Here is a 16,577-nt window from a genome sequence, read left to right as displayed (position 1 = left end):
GGCAGCGCCCGGCTCTGCGGGACGGGGCAGCGCCGTGCTGCGGGGCAGGGGAGCAGCCCCCCCGGCTGCTCTGGCCAGTTACCCCCCCGCAGCGCCGGTGCTCAGGGCAAGGGCCGCTGCGGCCCCCCCGGCTGGCAGCCAGGGCCCCCCCGGCTCCCGCAGCAGCGGCTGGACAAGCTGGGGGGTGTGGGGGGTGTCTGACAAGCTGGGGGGTGGGGGGTCCTGACAAGCTGCGTTACCTTGGAAAGGTGAAACTACAGCATTTTCCCGAAGATCAGAAAGGTGAGAAGTGACCCTGCCTCCGAGGCAGTCCAAGGACTGTAGGGAATTACTCTTCCTTAACAACTCTTCTGGGCTGAGGCTTTTGGGAGGCAGGAGGTAGCGCTGCCAGCGCACATTTGGCAAGCCTCCGAGCCGATTATTTATTTTTTTTAAAAATCGTATACACTAGTCCTGCACACATCTTTGACAAAGGGAGGGTGGCTGTAGATAAAGGCAAACGGCACGTTAATCTCCTCCGGGATACCCACGTGCACTATCAAACCCTTTGACGCTGCAGCACGTACGTGAGCTTCCAACGTTCAACTCTTTATCCGATGGAACACTGCTGCTCTCCCTCCAAACCCCTTCACACCCCCCCCCCCCCCTTTTTTTTTTAAAAAAACTCCTGTTAAAGAGCACTGGCTATATGCATCAGCATCTATCTGTGCCTCCTCACCTTCAGCGCGAGACACCCAGCCACAACAGAATACGCGCTAGAGAATTTGTAAATGTTGGTAACTGGGCAGAAGGATCAATATAATTTTCTATTTCAGTTATGTGAAACCCAAGACATACAGTTTAATTAACCAACACCTCCTGTCAAATATCTTCTTTACTACAGCAAAATAAACAGTGAATACACATGCAAAGAAGTAGTTTATAATGTAAGTTCCAATTCCTAGTAATGAGCCACAGTCTTCATTTTCATTAATACTGAGCTAGTAGTGGGCTGCTGAAAAAAACAAGTAATCTTGATACTTGCACAGCCGCCTGTATTCCAATTTACTTTTAAGAAAGTATTGCAATTAAATTCTTTGGTTCACAAGTAACTTGTTCATAGGTACCATTTCATACTGCTCCTGTGGGAGCAGTACCAACCCTCTGGTACTGCTTGCTCAAGGGTTCATCGAGCCCAGAACTGACGCAGCATCGTCCTGGCTCGCTCAGCAAGCAGCACCTCACAGCGCCCTGTGTGTGATGGCCTGGCCACTCTGAATTTTTTAAAAATTTAAATAATTAATAACTTTCCAGAGTATCTGGAAAGATATTCTGCAGTTATTACTAGGACAACTGAACTACCTCACTTTTAAGCAAGAGAGAAGTATTTACCTGTTTTACCTACAGACAGGTCATTCACTTAATAAAATACTGACCAGGTCTTAATGAGCATAGTTACTCAAACACTGGAACGCAAGCTCCTGTCAGAGCTGCTCCCAGCGTTGTTATTATCCAGGCTACACTACGGCTAGGAGCAAACCACTCCTACTTGCTAACTTTTAGATGAGCTATGGAAATCCATCTTACCTGCCCCACCAGGCTTTGGAGGGTATGTCTGCTGAAAATAATCACGCTTTAGCAGCTTGATAACAAGATGGCATATGAGTAAGAGATACTTCAGTTACAAATGTACCAGCAAGTCATTCTTAACTACTTAATGACTACAATGATCCTTCTGCAAAGAAAAAGACATTGTTACCTAAGACTTGCACTTGAATGGCTAAGAATTGTCTCTCTCAAAACACAGAGAATGCAGAAGCAGCACTGTATATGCACATTAATCATTAACGGCACAACAAAACCCAGTGACGAGATTTTTAGAAACTCATTAACAAGGGTATAATGTACACACTTTTATTTAAACATGGCAATTATCACAAAAGCTAAAAGTTTGCTTTCCCCCCACCCCTCCTCAGGAAAACCTGTGTACCTGGACATCAGAATTAGCACCTACTGTTTATAGAGAGAGAAGAAAAAAAAAAAAAAAAAAAGACTTTACAGTGTTATTTACTGCAAGCACTGGTCAGATCCTAAGCAACTTGGGCGCTGTGAGACATGGATACATTAAATAATCTAATTTCTTATGATCATCTGATTAGCTCATTGCTTCACTTCAGCAGTGGAATTTTGGGTAGCTGGTTATCTCTGAAACACTGGGAATAATGCATAGTTCATAAGGCTAAATACATTTGACAAAAAAAGGGACAAATCACAGTTGTGGTCTGAAATTATTGCAGTGCAAATTTAAAACAGCAGTGTTTTTAAAGCAGTGGAACATAATAAAGAGGTAGGTACTCTCCTCCTTGATAGTAAGACTTTAACATTGCTTAAAAGTAGTTCAAGCTAAGTAGCTTTATGTTAGATATCTCAGGTACACAAACAAATCATGGCAGACTGGATTAACTGGAAGATATTTCAAATGATATATAAAATGTTTCACTGGCATAAAAAAGTTATATTGCAAGAGGTTACTTTTTGCAGAATGAGCTAGTATACTTAACTTGAAATACACTGATCTAAACTCCTAGTGACAAAGCAACATTTACCTTGATGCTCAATGCTTGAGCAAGGGAAGGCCCTTGGCTAAAGAGGGTTGCTGAAGATCAGACAACTGGTGTTCTGTGAAAACAGAGTGCACTTTTCTGCTCAGAGCAACGGCTCATGCTTCTAAAAAGCAGCCTCTAATTATATCAACTTATTTATCTACCAGGATTGTCAAAAAAGCGATCAAGACCTAGCCCACTGATGGAAATTACTAGGCAATGCCAGAAAAGAAAGCCACTTCTGGTGCATCTCTTGCACTGGCCCCTCCCCACCCCTTTTTTGTTCCACATTATGCAATTTTTAAACCTAAAATTTCTTCCCATTTCTGAAGCCTGATTCAACACTCTCTTCAAAAGCAGTAGTATCAGCACTTAACGTGCACCACTGAAAGCTATCAGGTGTACTGGCAAAGCAGAAAGAACATTTACATGAAGAAATGTCATATTTTAAATAATTTTCTTTTTTTTTTTAACAAAGCAGATTGAGATGGGTGTCAAGTTTTCAAATCATTACAACAATATCCTCTCTGACTGGAATTCATCAGTTATACCATCCAGCTTACTGAAACACTAACAGTGTACTTGCCTTTATACTGCAATATGATTTAACTGAAAGGTGCTAAAATGAATACTTTTATATCATTTTCACACACACACACAAGATGTCATGCACAGCTGAAACATTAGATTTTTAAATCTATTTACAATTTTACATATTTTACAATATATATTTAATCTTTACAGCTACAGAATAAATTCAGACTAACATTGGTACCTTTTGAGTTTCTGCTGGAACTCAAATTCAAGTTAAACGAATTATTAAAAAGAAGTAAGTGCATGCCTAGAAGGAAGCTTTCAGGAAAGATGTCAATGGACTAGTGTTGCTTAAAAATTACATCGGTTTGTGTAGAAAATTTAAATTCAGTTCAAAAACCCACAAAAGCCTAATAGAAATCTACTTGACTAAAATAAATACAAGTCATTACACTTAACAAAAAAAATGTACCTTTAAAAATGTACTGATTTAAGCTCATCTGATTTTTTTAGCCTTAAATTTACTTCCCTTCCCAAGTAGCAGATAGCACTAGGTGAAGATAATAATGCTTTTCAATGTTAACACTGATAATTACCCTGCATAAACCTGAGGCTGCAGTGGTGGGGGCAGCTTGTCATTCTCCACATTTTCAGAGTCAATCGCTGCTAAGGCTTGATTTTTTGGTTTTATGTCTAAAGGATATTTCTCAACAATATCTTGGACTTCCTTTGTAATTCCATCAGTCCAATCTATCAGGTCTTTCTCAAGCTTCTTGGCTTCATTGACAATTCTTTCCTGTCTCTCATTCAGCTGAGATAGGAGGTCTAAGTTTTTATACATTTGCTTAACACCCAGGCACACATCAGGTGAAAAACTGTCAGATTCTTGCTTCTTCGGGGATGTCTGCCCAGTCATAAAACGATCAAAATCTTCTTGGCTTAGATTTAAAGACTGAGCATCCAGTTTTTCAATGAAGGCCACAGCACAGCACTACAAAGAAAAGAGAAAGTATCACTGCGCATTGCAGATTGGAATGTATGCGTTCCGTTTTATTTTATCCTGCTGTTAAATCAGTAACTGTTTTATTTAATGTCTCAACAGATTGCTCCTAAAAAGCTTTTCCAGAAGCTAAATATATCAGACAGTTCATATGCCTCTTTCCTCTCCCCAAAGTCTAAAGAAGCTGAAAACTCTGAGAACAATACAGGAAGGACACCACTTCAGTACCGACCCACCGGATAACGTACATTACAAACCTCAGGGTCACGGCATTTTGGAGGTGAGAGAACAGAAAGAACATGACAACTAGACAAAAGCACTGTATAAATATTTAATAATGTGCTCAGCAGAGATCTGCTATGTTCTCTATTCCTCTTCTGAAGGAAGGAATGTCAAAGCCCATCTTACCTTGTAGATGCTCTCCTCCTACTGAAAGGAATTTCTAACTTTTTAAGTATTTCATTCAACTACGTATTTTCCCTCAAAAATTGCTTTACAATGAAGTGCAGAGAAGCCAAGTTCTTAATCATAATTCCTTCTAAGGTACACAATCACACCAATAAATGCCTCCTGCAGAAGCTTTAAAAAGCCCATTTACCTCCACAGGTTAAAGTCCCTTGAAGAGACAAAACTCTGATGGGCTTACATGGGGAACTTTGCATCCATAACACCTGCGCAGTCCAAACTTGGGATTTTATGAACAAATAGTACTTATCTACTCACAGAACAAAAATATACCCAAGTCTTAGCATCAGACTGTTCAAATAAAAGAGTTTAATATTATAAAGAATGCAAAGCACTGTCTGGTTTGGAAAGCAGAGAAGGAAAAGTGAGGAAATACAAAGCAAAAGAACTTGCTGTACTCTAATTAACCTCAACCACTGTTTGTAAGATTAGTTTTAATTTTCCTTCTGTGTTATGCTGTGTTTGCCTTTACTGGGAATTCCTACATCCAAATAAAAGACAGTCTTATACAAAATGTCAACACTATTCCTGCACTTACCAGATTGGTAAAATAGTAGCCGTCTTCTCCTGTCATTAACCTGCTTGGATTACAGAAGCGTGTTATATACTGGATGTTAGACTGCAGACGGGGCGGGTTTCCCTTCAAAACAATGTATATAAGTGTTGGAAGAAAGTCATCAGCAGAAGCCGGTTCATTTTTTGTGATTTTAATAGCGTTAAATATATGCTTGCTGCACTTGGTGATGCATGCTAATTTATCACGAGGGACACGCTTTGAATCCATTTCAATAATATCTGTAAGATAAAAAGGTTCTCAAATCATTAAAACCATACTAATCAAGACACCTGAATGAGTAGAACACTTACTGGACAAAACTAATATCGCATCATCTTTATCCCTGGTGCTTGCTGTTCCACAAAAGTATCTGTTTATTCAACCACTTCTTGGTTCAGTCCAAGTATTTCAAATAGATCAGATAAGCCTAAACACTTCTGTAGTAGAAAAGTTATTCCTGCTTCACAGATAACATACTAGTCCAATACCACAAAGGTTCCTGCAAATGTAAAAGCCTGGACCCCTTCTGATGACAGCAGAAAACAACGTCTATGAGCAAGACATAAGAAAATTAAAGTTGTAATTGTAAACTTCATCATTCACAAACCTGTAATTGCTTTTACGACCATATCAGAAACTTCTGGAATTTCTTCATTGACAGGAACACACAGCATTTGTGGAGTTACCCAATGCAAAGCCCTATGACAAGAAAAAAAAAAATTAAACTGTTCTGTGCCAGTAACATTCAGGTGTTTGAAACCAGCTGGTTCTTGAATTCAAGGCACAAGGAGTGCTTTGTGTAAATGAGGCACCAATCCAGTCATAAGCTAGTTTATTCCACTGAAGTAATTTGTTTCCAGAAAAAACACTTCTTTCTTTGCTATAATTTAACAAAAGCAAACCAATTAGTTTTCCTAATTTAGTTGCTTTCATTACTCATTCTCTTCATTCTGTTTCTTATATAAAGTGCTTTTAACACTTTTGGTTAAAAAGCTTGCCATTTTTATGTGCACAGCAAAAGATTTTTAACATGCTTGATCCAGAGCTCGTTTACAGGACTGCAGATTACTCAGCCATTTTTGAAAGACTCACCTGATTCTCTTTTGGACAGCAAGATCTTTCTTCTCATCATCAGTCGTTTCAGGGCAAAAGACATATTTATACTGTCGAGTCATAATGTATTTTTCAATCTGATCCATTGCTTTCTCAACCTTTTCAGGGGACACTGAAAGGTACAAATCCCAGCCTCAATACATTAAATAAAATATTCTGTGGCTCTTGTGAAGATTTATTACAAGTTGGTCCTAACAGCACTGAATCAGTGCTACTAACTTGAGCTAACCCGAGTTAATGAAGAATGGATATATTGGGAGTATTTTCACTCTCTACAGCAGAAGTAAAACTACAGTGGTGAGAACAGCACAGTGACATGCCAAAGTCAGTACATGCACAGGTTCACAACGAAGCACATTCAACACACAAATCAGGTTCAGCTCCTTGTAGCTTACAAGAACATTGCTTGAAAATACAGTCTTTGAGAATAAATCCAGTCAAGTCTTCCAAGTCCTCCGTTCCTGTTTAGGTCTAACAAAATCCCCGGGTATGTTTAAGCTGTGCCACTTACATACCAGGCACATAAAAGCAGTCCGCAACAGAAAGACTCCCTCTCACTGGCTTCTTATGCATCACAGTGTAATGTAAGGCTCACAGTCTGTTAATTGGGTAGAGACTACACATTCAACTTCAGTTTTAAACAAATGGTGTTGAATTTAGAACAAGAAATGAAAACAACTGGACCCCATTTAATTGAGAGTTTAAGAAAAACCTGTAAAAACAAGTAATTTAGACTGCAAAACTTTATAGAACTGGTGCTGCTGGGAATAGTTCTACGGTACTAGAATTCTTTAATAGCATTTCTGAAAGCTGGTTAGGAACGCTTTCTTTTTACTTGAAAATGCAAGAGGCTTTATGCTCAAATCATTACTTTTCAACAGAAGATATGAGGAAGAGGAGCATGGTACCTTTCCAACGTGTCTGTAATTTCTCTGCTACATTTTGATAGAAGTCCTGGGCACATTCAGATTGCTCCTCAATACTTAAGTCCTGTAACAGAAAACGGATTAAGTGTGCATATGTGGAAGAAATGGCAGCAATGCCTCTGATGTTTTGTTTTTGTTTAAGGAAAGCGTCCAGCTGCAGTAACAGTCTGAGAATGCAAATGTATTGTCAGTGGTGTTTATGTTGGCTAAATCATATTCAAAAATTATAAGAAACCAAGACGTACTTGGCTCTAACATGTGAAAGACTCATGTTTCTTTGCTGAACAGATTTATAGCAGCAATGGAATTGGACAAGTGCAATGCTGTTTCCCCCCCCCCCCCCATCCCTGAGTAACAGCAACAAAATAATGCAGACTATTAAGCAGAATCCTTGCTCCCAGTTTTGTCTCTAACTTTTTAGAAGATTATATACAGTATATCAAAAAAATGAGAACATAAACCATAATTTGAAAGAATATCAATACAATAGACACCTCTAACAATGAAGTTATTATGAAATAGCTTCACAATGTTATTTGTGAAAACAACACCTTCTTTTGGACATTAATTAACTGAGCTACTGAAGAACACCACAGAGGTTTGAAGAATTAAAATTAACTTTACCGATCAAGTCACTTTTCACCACTAAATGGCAACATAAAACCATACATTAAAAAAAAAAATGGAGAAAGAACTTAGTTTCTGAATTCTCTAAGGCCAAAAACTAGACAGTTATCCTGCACACAAAGTCTCAGCAATGATGGCAATGCTGCATTTTAGGCCTGGTTTACACGTAGTAGCAAAAGGATGTTTTGACAAAGACTTCTTTTTGACTAGCACGAACTGCCAAGGAATCAGAAGTAAGAGTACCTTCAGTGTTTTTAACCAATAACAACTACACACTATTTTCACAAACTCTATGCTCAGAATGAATCAGTTCTAAAAGAAAAAACACCTCCAAGATGTTTTCAAAGTGAACGGCATGCAAGATTCCATCAGAACTCCCTTTAATTTACAGTCAAATTTGAGGATGTAATTTCAGCGACTACATAATAAATAAGAAAGGTAGGGGAAGAAAAAGAGGTGTGCTGAACACTGACTCATTTCAACCATAGGTGGCACTACACACACATTAATTCATCTTTTTAATTTTTAATTTTCATTATTATTTTTTTTAAAGGAGAATTAAGATGTAACTCTTATTCCGTATTAAAAAAACCCACCACAGTCAAGTTCCCTTTCCTCAAAGAAAAGGAGATATGTGGGTTGATTCTGTAATTTTTAGTAACTTTTTAGACTTAAGATACCTAAAAACTCATTATGTAATACACCATAATTTCCACAAGTCATATTGAACTAGAAAATTGTTTGTTCAATGGACTATGTGGGATTTATTCAGAACTAATTTATTTGGGATGCACAGGAAAGTTCGTTCAGGATACCTGAGATACCGGGGCTGGAGGGTTTCTTTTGTCACATACCACATCAAAAAGCAAGGCATTCCGAATTTAAGATTGCCACTAGATCATTTGGCTAAGTTTATCAGCTCGACTCCTGTGTACAATATATAAAGAACAAACTGCTGGAAGAAATGCAGCATTTTTTTCTTTCTCTCCCTAATTTCCCTATTTTATATGAAAGGCATGTAAAACTTACCCTTTTATGATTCATTGTGTCCAAAAATAGTTTACATTGCTTATAGATATCTTGTCCAGGCTTATGATATGTCTTGAGAAATTCTATGAATTCCTTGGATACTCGATCTGTCTCGATGCTAGCCTGCCGGTTTATAGAAGGGCTGGGAGCCTTGGCTTCTTGGATCTCTGCTGAGAAAATTTGGGCACATCAGATTAGCTTTTTTTACATTGATGGATGAATTCAGGAAGCATTTAACATGTCTTAGAACTTCAAGTTGTTTTTTTTCAACTGTGCAGATGAACGAGCATTTATTTCTCCAGCTTTACTAGGGAAAAGCTGGATATTATGGAACAGAACTCTAGGAAAATGAGTATTCCACTGAAGTGAAACATTTATAGCCACATACCCATTTACACGAATGGCCTTTTTATATTAGGAGATTACTGTAACACGGGCTTGCTTTTGGATTTCTTACATTTTCATTCCCAGGTAAGATATCTCCATAAAATCAAGGCTTCCAGATGGAATTCTGTAGCAGTTAAAGATAATGGAGTGGTCCCTTTTCCATTCTCCCTCACTTTTACATTCCTGCTCCTCTGCTTGCACCAACACAAGTACTCATTCAGCTGGCTCATGAAGTAGCTCAGGGAGTACTAGTTTGGGGCAGTCCTAGTCAGAAACTAGCGTCTCTTTCTGGGGGTATTTTTGAGCTTGATCAGCTCCCCAGGCTGGCTTCCCACCAGTTCCCAGGAGCAGCAGCAGCGCAAGAGAAGGAATAGGGAGCACAAGGTTGGTGCAAACGCAGCAGCCCTTCCTTGCTAGGCTGCAGATGCCACAGAATCACGCCTGCAGTGCAAATGAGAACTTGGCCATTTGTGTTTCAGCAAGAGCAGAAGCACCGCGTCTGTTCAAGGAAGAACTTCCTTGGCACTCAGGAAGGAGGCAGGAACACAGACTGCACACAGCACTGGATGCAAGTTTATATAGCTGCAACCACAGAATTTCTCCACACAAACACATCTGATTTTCCAAGGCATGTTGCAAGTTAATTGGACTGATCCAACACCTTCGCTACTCAAGTTTAGTTCACCCACCTTTCAACTTGCCAGCCAACACTGTTCAAAATGAAGGATTGAATAGAGATGATGTAAATGAGTATGATGAAAAGCAAGCAGCAGAGAGACAGAAAACATGAAAATATTCATGGTCAACACAATACAAACATACCTTTAAATCTGAAAATATTAACATGCACAACACAACAGTCCTTGTTTCAATAAGCATACATGCAGAACTCCAAAGTAAAAGGAAATAAATGGGATTGGGGTATTTAACTCTGTGTGTTTAATTTGGACTTGAGGTAGCTCATCTGTTTGTTTGTTACTTGCTTTTAAAGAGATGCAGCACTTTAGTAAATTCAAAGCTGTACAATCCAGTGACTAACAAGCACCGATCATCTGACCAAAGCACAAGACTTGTGAGGACCTCTACACTTCAGCATAAGCTTCTCTGGATAATAACGTGGTCAGGTACCACTACAACATCTATGGCATTTAACTCATAAGAATGGAAAATGGTTTGGCAAAGATTTAAATTTCAACTGTAACAATCAAGATAGAAAATGCGATTCAATCTCCTTTCTAGTTACACAAGAACACTTTTCCAGAGGGATTTCCTCCAGTCTTCTTTATACCCAAGATTAAAAGTAGAATGCTTGTATAGTATTCAAACTGAACAGCAACCATTACTATAGGTTGATCTAAATTTATCACATTTAGTACTACATAACCAGTTAAGCAGAAAGCATAGTTTGGAAATAATAAAGAAAAAAAAAAATCTACCACTTCTGAAAGGGCAGAATTATAAAATGTTTTTTCCAAGATCAACTACTGACTTTTAAAGAACAGTTGAAGATTTACTTACTTACTTCAGTGTTGAGTTCACTGTATTATAAAAATAATGAACTTCATTCTGCTATTTGACCTTAAGGAACATGAATATGATTTTTCCAGTCACATTTAAAATAGATTATTTTTTAGTTACTAGAGAGATGTAGTCAACTGAGGCAAATTACTGTTGAGGTAGGCATGATGTTAAAAATTGAATGTTAGAATGAACGGTCTTTTTAACGAGTCCCACCAAAACTTACATGTAGTCACTCAGAAATGTTGCAACTTCATTAATCTCTATGTTAAAATCCTGATTTAGGAAAATGAACATGCACTGATTACTAAGGACTGCAGGAACAAACGTACTTTCAGTAACAAAATATTTTCACCTTTGCCATGTACTTTGAAAGAATTAAGTCTAACTAAAAAGAAGCTGATTATCAGAACAGAAATTCCATTTAAACAAGTTAAAGAGAACCTAGTAGAGGAGATATGCCAAAATGAAAAGAGCGAGCATGGGAAGAGTTAAGAAAGGATCACCTTTACAAAGAATAAACACTATTAATATTAAAATCTTTCTCAAGGCATTCTACAAAAATGCTAGTTGTCACAGCAGAACATTAGCACTCCAGAGATTCACTATGGTTGTGCCATGGTCGTGGATCTGAGTCCAAGCCAAGAATATAAAAAAAGGGGTTGTCATTAGCTCTACTATACACACCCATTCATCATCTTCATCTAATTTGCAAAATAAAGAATTGTACATCTTCACAATTTCCTTAGTCAGGAGAACATATCAGAATTCCAACCAAATAGCATAGGACAAGATCCTAAAGCTGTTTGCATCCAGAGTTTCAGTATCCTTTTGGTTTAAATGAAACTAGTATGTCTTCTCTTGCTATGAAATTGTCTTCTTGATTAATATAACAAACATCTGGAGATGTTTTGAGAATGCAAGAGTTCTTGAAGTGTGAACTACTAAACTGAACTAGTTTCAACTTATAATCAGATTTATAATGGCAACCTGGCATTATTTTTTGATAAAAATATGAAGTAGCTACTTACAAAATTCTTATTTTACTGAAACTGCATAATCCTTCAAATGCCATCCTAAAGTAAAACTTAAAAGAAGCTTCACCTTTATTCCTTCCTATATTCTCCCTGCCAAAAAGCACAGAATTGGTTTAGAGATTCAAGTTTACCTCAAGATGCTGGACTTGCTTCTTTTGCCATCTTCATATTCAACAGCACGTGTTATAACTGGCACAACCCTAGTTTGTACTTTGCAAAGCCCAACCAAGAAGTAAGCTTGCTAAAATCAAGCAGACAGCTTGCTCAAGCTGTGCTGCATTACCTTCAGTAGGGGAAGCCAGTTCCCAGGAGAGAGTAAAAATCTCCTTCAAATCCCTGAGAATGTTATCAGCATTTTGCTCCCTCCCAAGCTGTCCTTGCTTAACGATTTTCTCTTGAGCCACTGAAATAAATGCAAAAGCAAGCAAGACACCAAGAGTGGGAGCATGTCAGGAGAGACGGTGAAGGGGATAAATAAAGAAAATATGGAAAGTGAGAAGAATGAACATAAAAAGAAGTTTTTACTACACAGCTGAATGCCTCATTTAGCCAAATGCTGCCCATGCACCAAGACAAATTCTAAGATGAAATTCAGATATATTTAGAATTTCTTATTAAGGAAATCCATCGCCTATAAGGCTAAGATAAATTAATGTTGCTTTTTCTTCTGAAATGGCTACTCCACAGTCTAGCATTTTTCAGGTTTTGCCCATATAAGTTATTGCTATGCAAAGACTTCAGTGCCATGAACCATTCTTACTTGTACCACATGCTGTAGAATAAACATTCAGCCAATCACAAACTTGACAGTCACAACCCATATACACATAAACACAACTAAGTTCCCTTTCTCATTTATTTTCATTTAAAGGCACCCTTGCTTACACATTTGCTTTTTTCCATTAAAGCTGTCAAAATGATCCATTATGGCAGCATCATCTCATATTTTATATCAGCATTTCTATCACATTTAGAGATAGCAGTTTGTTAGAGGTGACTGACACCCAGTACCTTTTCTCCTGCGTTCTTCAGGAAGAGTTCCCCTTCAAGAACGAAACCACAGCATCACACTATGGTTGACTCACAAATCTAGCAAGAATGTGCATCATACGAACAAGATCCTTCCACTCAGCAGTGCAGTGGTAGACCCCCACCAAGAACACATTTATACTACACTTGAATGAAAGAACTCCTGTATAACTAACACAAACACGGCCACAGGTTTAGAAGTGCAATGTTCTATTTAAAATACAGCTGGCATCACCCAAACGCTCATGTCTTTCTGTGTTTTCAGTAAGACTTCACATACAGCAATTGCTCTCCAGAAGCATCATTATTCCAACTTTTTAACAACTCACAGAGAGCTACTCTGCCTTTTAGCACAATACATCCATCAAAAACACTTTCTAACTTAATTTGTTGAACAGAACCATTAAAAACAAAGGAGAGTTACCCTTCTTAGCTCCTGTTCTGGAAGAAGCAGTGAAGAACTTCTTCACGGTAGTGACCTTTCGTGTTTTCTCATTGGTTTTCTTTTCTTCAAATTTTGAAAAGGTCAGTGACTGTGCTCCTTGGGTACTCTGGCTGCTGGCATACGCTTCTTCCTCCTCACGTGACTGTGCTCCTTGGGTACTCTGGCTGCTGGCATACGCTTCTTCCTCCTCACGCTGAAGCCTGGAATTAGAAAAAGTCTAGTCTAATTTAAGTGCTTAAAACCAGCCCAAATACGCTGATTTCCTGTGTAATAAATTAATTACTCATTTGACACGCTAATTCTCCTCTGTGTCCATCTTAATTTCTTGCTTCCTAGCAAAGCTTCACTACATTACGTCCGCTCTTTCCATGTTGCAATGGCAAAAATGAGGGAAAGCTCAAGATGACTAGGGAAGATTAAGTAGTACGGTCAAAAGAGAGATGACTGGAGTATAATCATGGTCACCTTCCCCTCATGCCACAGCCCTGAATTCTACAAAGGTAGAGGTGAGGGAAAAGACTATGGAAGAACTTCCAATAACCGGTTCATTTGCCTTCCTCCCTGCCATCATGTTCCGAGTTTCACAACCTATTACCCACAGGCAACCCCTTACCATCTTACTGAAGATAAAAACTGCGGCTCACAGCTGAGCAAGTGAAATACCCTGCCACAATCTCAGAAATATTCTGGGAACTAGATCATTGTCGTCATAATTTGTTTTCAAAGTCTTGGTAATACGAATGTTTGAATGAATGAAGCAAACCACTTCACTACAACACTGATGGGTGGTTTGCAAAGACCAAGCCCATCTTTTAACATACATGCACAAAGTAGGGGAGGGCAAACATACTGATCCTTCAACAGCTACTTTTCTTCCTATGCAGGAGGATTAAAATAGGTTAAATTACATTGCTCAACCTTTTAGCATCTTGAAGGGCAATTTTCTTTGAACATCCATCCAGCTCAGGATGGACCATAAATGGTCATGCATCTGCAGTCTCTTGAGGTAGGAACTGTGTCTTATCTGTGCTGACAAGCCTGTCTGTTCACTACAACAATCACAGCTTATCTGTGCCTTTAGCATCTCCCTACTGAACAGCTACTTATTAAAGAAGTCCTTAAATGACCCACTTCATTGTCCACAGATGTTGTAAGACTGACAGTGTAACTATCGACTCTGATAATACTTACATTTTTACTGTTTAAGCCAAATTTATGGCATAGGAAAAAAAAATTACACATCCTCTGTACTGTACTCAACTGCTTACCTGGCACCTTCTGGTTAGGCTAGAAAAGGTTTCAAGCACTTCCTTCTACCTTTCCTTGCAGTTCATCTGTTCCAGTGCCAGACAGTAAAGAGAACTTTAAAACCAAACAAACTACTTCGAGGCCTAAGGTAAGAAGGTCTAGGGTATTTAGGTATCAGAAAACTTAGGGCTTCCAAACTATAACCAACAGTATGGACCCAGCTCAAGTTCACAGAGCTTCCAAAGATGTCACCTGCTTCAGGCAGGCTGACGTCAACAGTGAACTTAACGCCTTTTTTTTTTTTTTCTTTCCCCCCCCCAACGACCTTGGTGAACATACCACTAGGTAGCTCAAGTTCACCAAAGGGTTCCAAACTCAAGTGCAGACAGGTCTCTCTGGCATTTGTACTTCTTCCTAGAGCTCTGGCATACACCACTAACACATTAAGATAAGTGTATGTAGAGAATCTGTGTCAATATGAACAAACATCTTGGCCAGCTCGTGTCAACTGCCCATCAACTCCATAAACAGCTAGATGCTCTTCTATCTCAAGAATCCACATCGCCCTGAAACAATTAATTCTGAGTGGATGTCATGTAACTCACACCTGGAAGTGACAAAAAGGACTGCCGTAGTACAAAGAGGATGTTTTGCAGTATTCCAGGCAGTGGATAATGCTTGTGCTTTGACCCAAATCCAACAAAAAGCAGTTGTAGCTGCTCTTGTTTTTTCATGCAAGCATGAGAAGCACGCAAGCATTTCTCACGCAAGCACAGATTTCTTTGAACACTTATTTTCAGGGTCAAGCATTTATCACACCTGGAAAACTAGACTGCTTTGCAGAAAATACACACTTAGAAAAATTACCTACATTATTAATGCTAAAGCTTTGATGCTTTTGGGTTTAACCCTTAACCATAACTTTGAATGAGTGACCACAGACAAGACTAAACCCCATTTTTGAATCAGTAGCTGAAATGTAAAACCATTGCAATGACTATATTCAAGACAATAACTGCAATCTCCAGAGGCAGAGGTGTTTTAATCAAAATTGTCACTTTCACCCTTCCAACTGCTAGTCAGAATTACAGATTTCACTACGCAAATTAGGTCAAAGTATTTGTTGAGACGTTGGAGGGTGTTTACAGTTGTTACTTCGCAGACTTTCTTTTGAAACCTCTTAAATTAGAATGTCATAAATATTCATCTTTGCATCAAAGGGAAGATTTTTATTCCTGCTGGAAAGGTCAAATTTGAGAACTTATGATGAAACTGAGCCAGAGCACATAGGACTAGAAAATAGGAGACAGGAATAGTCTTTAGTGAAGTCACTCTACTGTAAAAGATGAACCAATGAAGAGGGCTCTTTACCGCTCTGCCAGCTCCCAATCCTCTTGAATCTGTTTCTGCCTGGCCTTATGGTATTCCTCTCTCCAGCACTTGGAGCAAAATCCCTGCCAAGCAGGATTGCCATAGTAACCACATCCCTTCTTGCACAGTAGCTCCGACTGATCAACGTGAATTCCTCTGCGTTCAGATTTCAGGTTCATTTTCTTCCTGTTTAAAGAGAGAAGGGTTACAAGACAGAAACATGATAATGGCCTGCCAGAAATAATTTCTTTTGAAGGCTTGCCTTTTAGAGAGAAGTCACCTGTTTTAATTATTTAACAGTCCCATAGCAACAAAATAAAGGCCACAGGAGGAAGGGCACAGTTATATAACCACACAGCCCCCAAAGCCAACTGCAGCACTGGGATGTGTTTGCATAGCTCTGACCTGCAAACAGCACGAGACAGCTGGCCCAGGGCAGGCCAGCAGTACCAGTCACGCAGTACGTACACATGTGGAAAAAGGCACAAGTCTCTGATCTCACCAGCACATTGTTCCAACAGTCGCAGAGGCACAAATCCATAGAGGAAAAAAGAAACAGAGAAAGTTACAGTCACCAATTAAGGAAGCAAACTGAGTAAGGGGCAAAACGTAAACAGGTTTGTATTGAGGCTGAGACTGTCTTTGCGAAGAATCACACGGGTGAGGCTTTAGGTAACGTATCTTTGGCCTCAAAGAGTATGTCTTCACAG

General features: G+C 38.9%; 1 protein-coding gene across 6 annotated transcripts in view; it reads right to left on the bottom strand.

Moving 5' to 3' along the window:
• Window positions 1-1,879: 1,879 nt before the first annotated feature.
• The window catches only part of RABGEF1 (RAB guanine nucleotide exchange factor 1), a 24,810-nt gene continuing 10,112 nt past the window's right edge, over window positions 1,880-16,577 (bottom strand). For 2 of the 6 annotated variants that reach the window (XM_080374099.1, XM_080374100.1), the window contains exons 2-11: window positions 15,868-16,053; window positions 13,228-13,448; window positions 12,058-12,177; window positions 9,909-9,929; window positions 8,833-8,999; window positions 7,159-7,240; window positions 6,230-6,362; window positions 5,745-5,836; window positions 5,120-5,376; window positions 1,880-4,107 (exon numbers count right to left, since the gene is read on the bottom strand). In XM_080374099.1, the coding sequence (XP_080230225.1) occupies window positions 3,709-4,107; window positions 5,120-5,376; window positions 5,745-5,836; window positions 6,230-6,362; window positions 7,159-7,240; window positions 8,833-8,999; window positions 9,909-9,929; window positions 12,058-12,177; window positions 13,228-13,448; window positions 15,868-16,046 (1,671 nt within the window). In that variant the 5' untranslated portion in view covers window positions 16,047-16,053 and the 3' untranslated portion in view covers window positions 1,880-3,708. Of the gene's footprint in view, window positions 4,108-5,119; window positions 5,377-5,744; window positions 5,837-6,229; window positions 6,363-7,158; window positions 7,241-8,832; window positions 9,003-9,908; window positions 9,930-12,057; window positions 12,178-13,227; window positions 13,449-15,867; window positions 16,054-16,577 lie in introns of all 6 variants that reach the window. The other 4 variants (XM_080374101.1, XM_080374102.1, XM_080374103.1 and 1 more) reach the window with 4 other exon arrangements.

This window comes from Falco punctatus (genome assembly GCF_963210335.1).
Source record: "Falco punctatus genome assembly, chromosome: 1".
Lineage (NCBI taxonomy): Eukaryota > Metazoa > Chordata > Aves > Falconiformes > Falconidae > Falco > Falco punctatus.
This window is presented reverse-complemented; position numbering and strand designations above follow the sequence as displayed.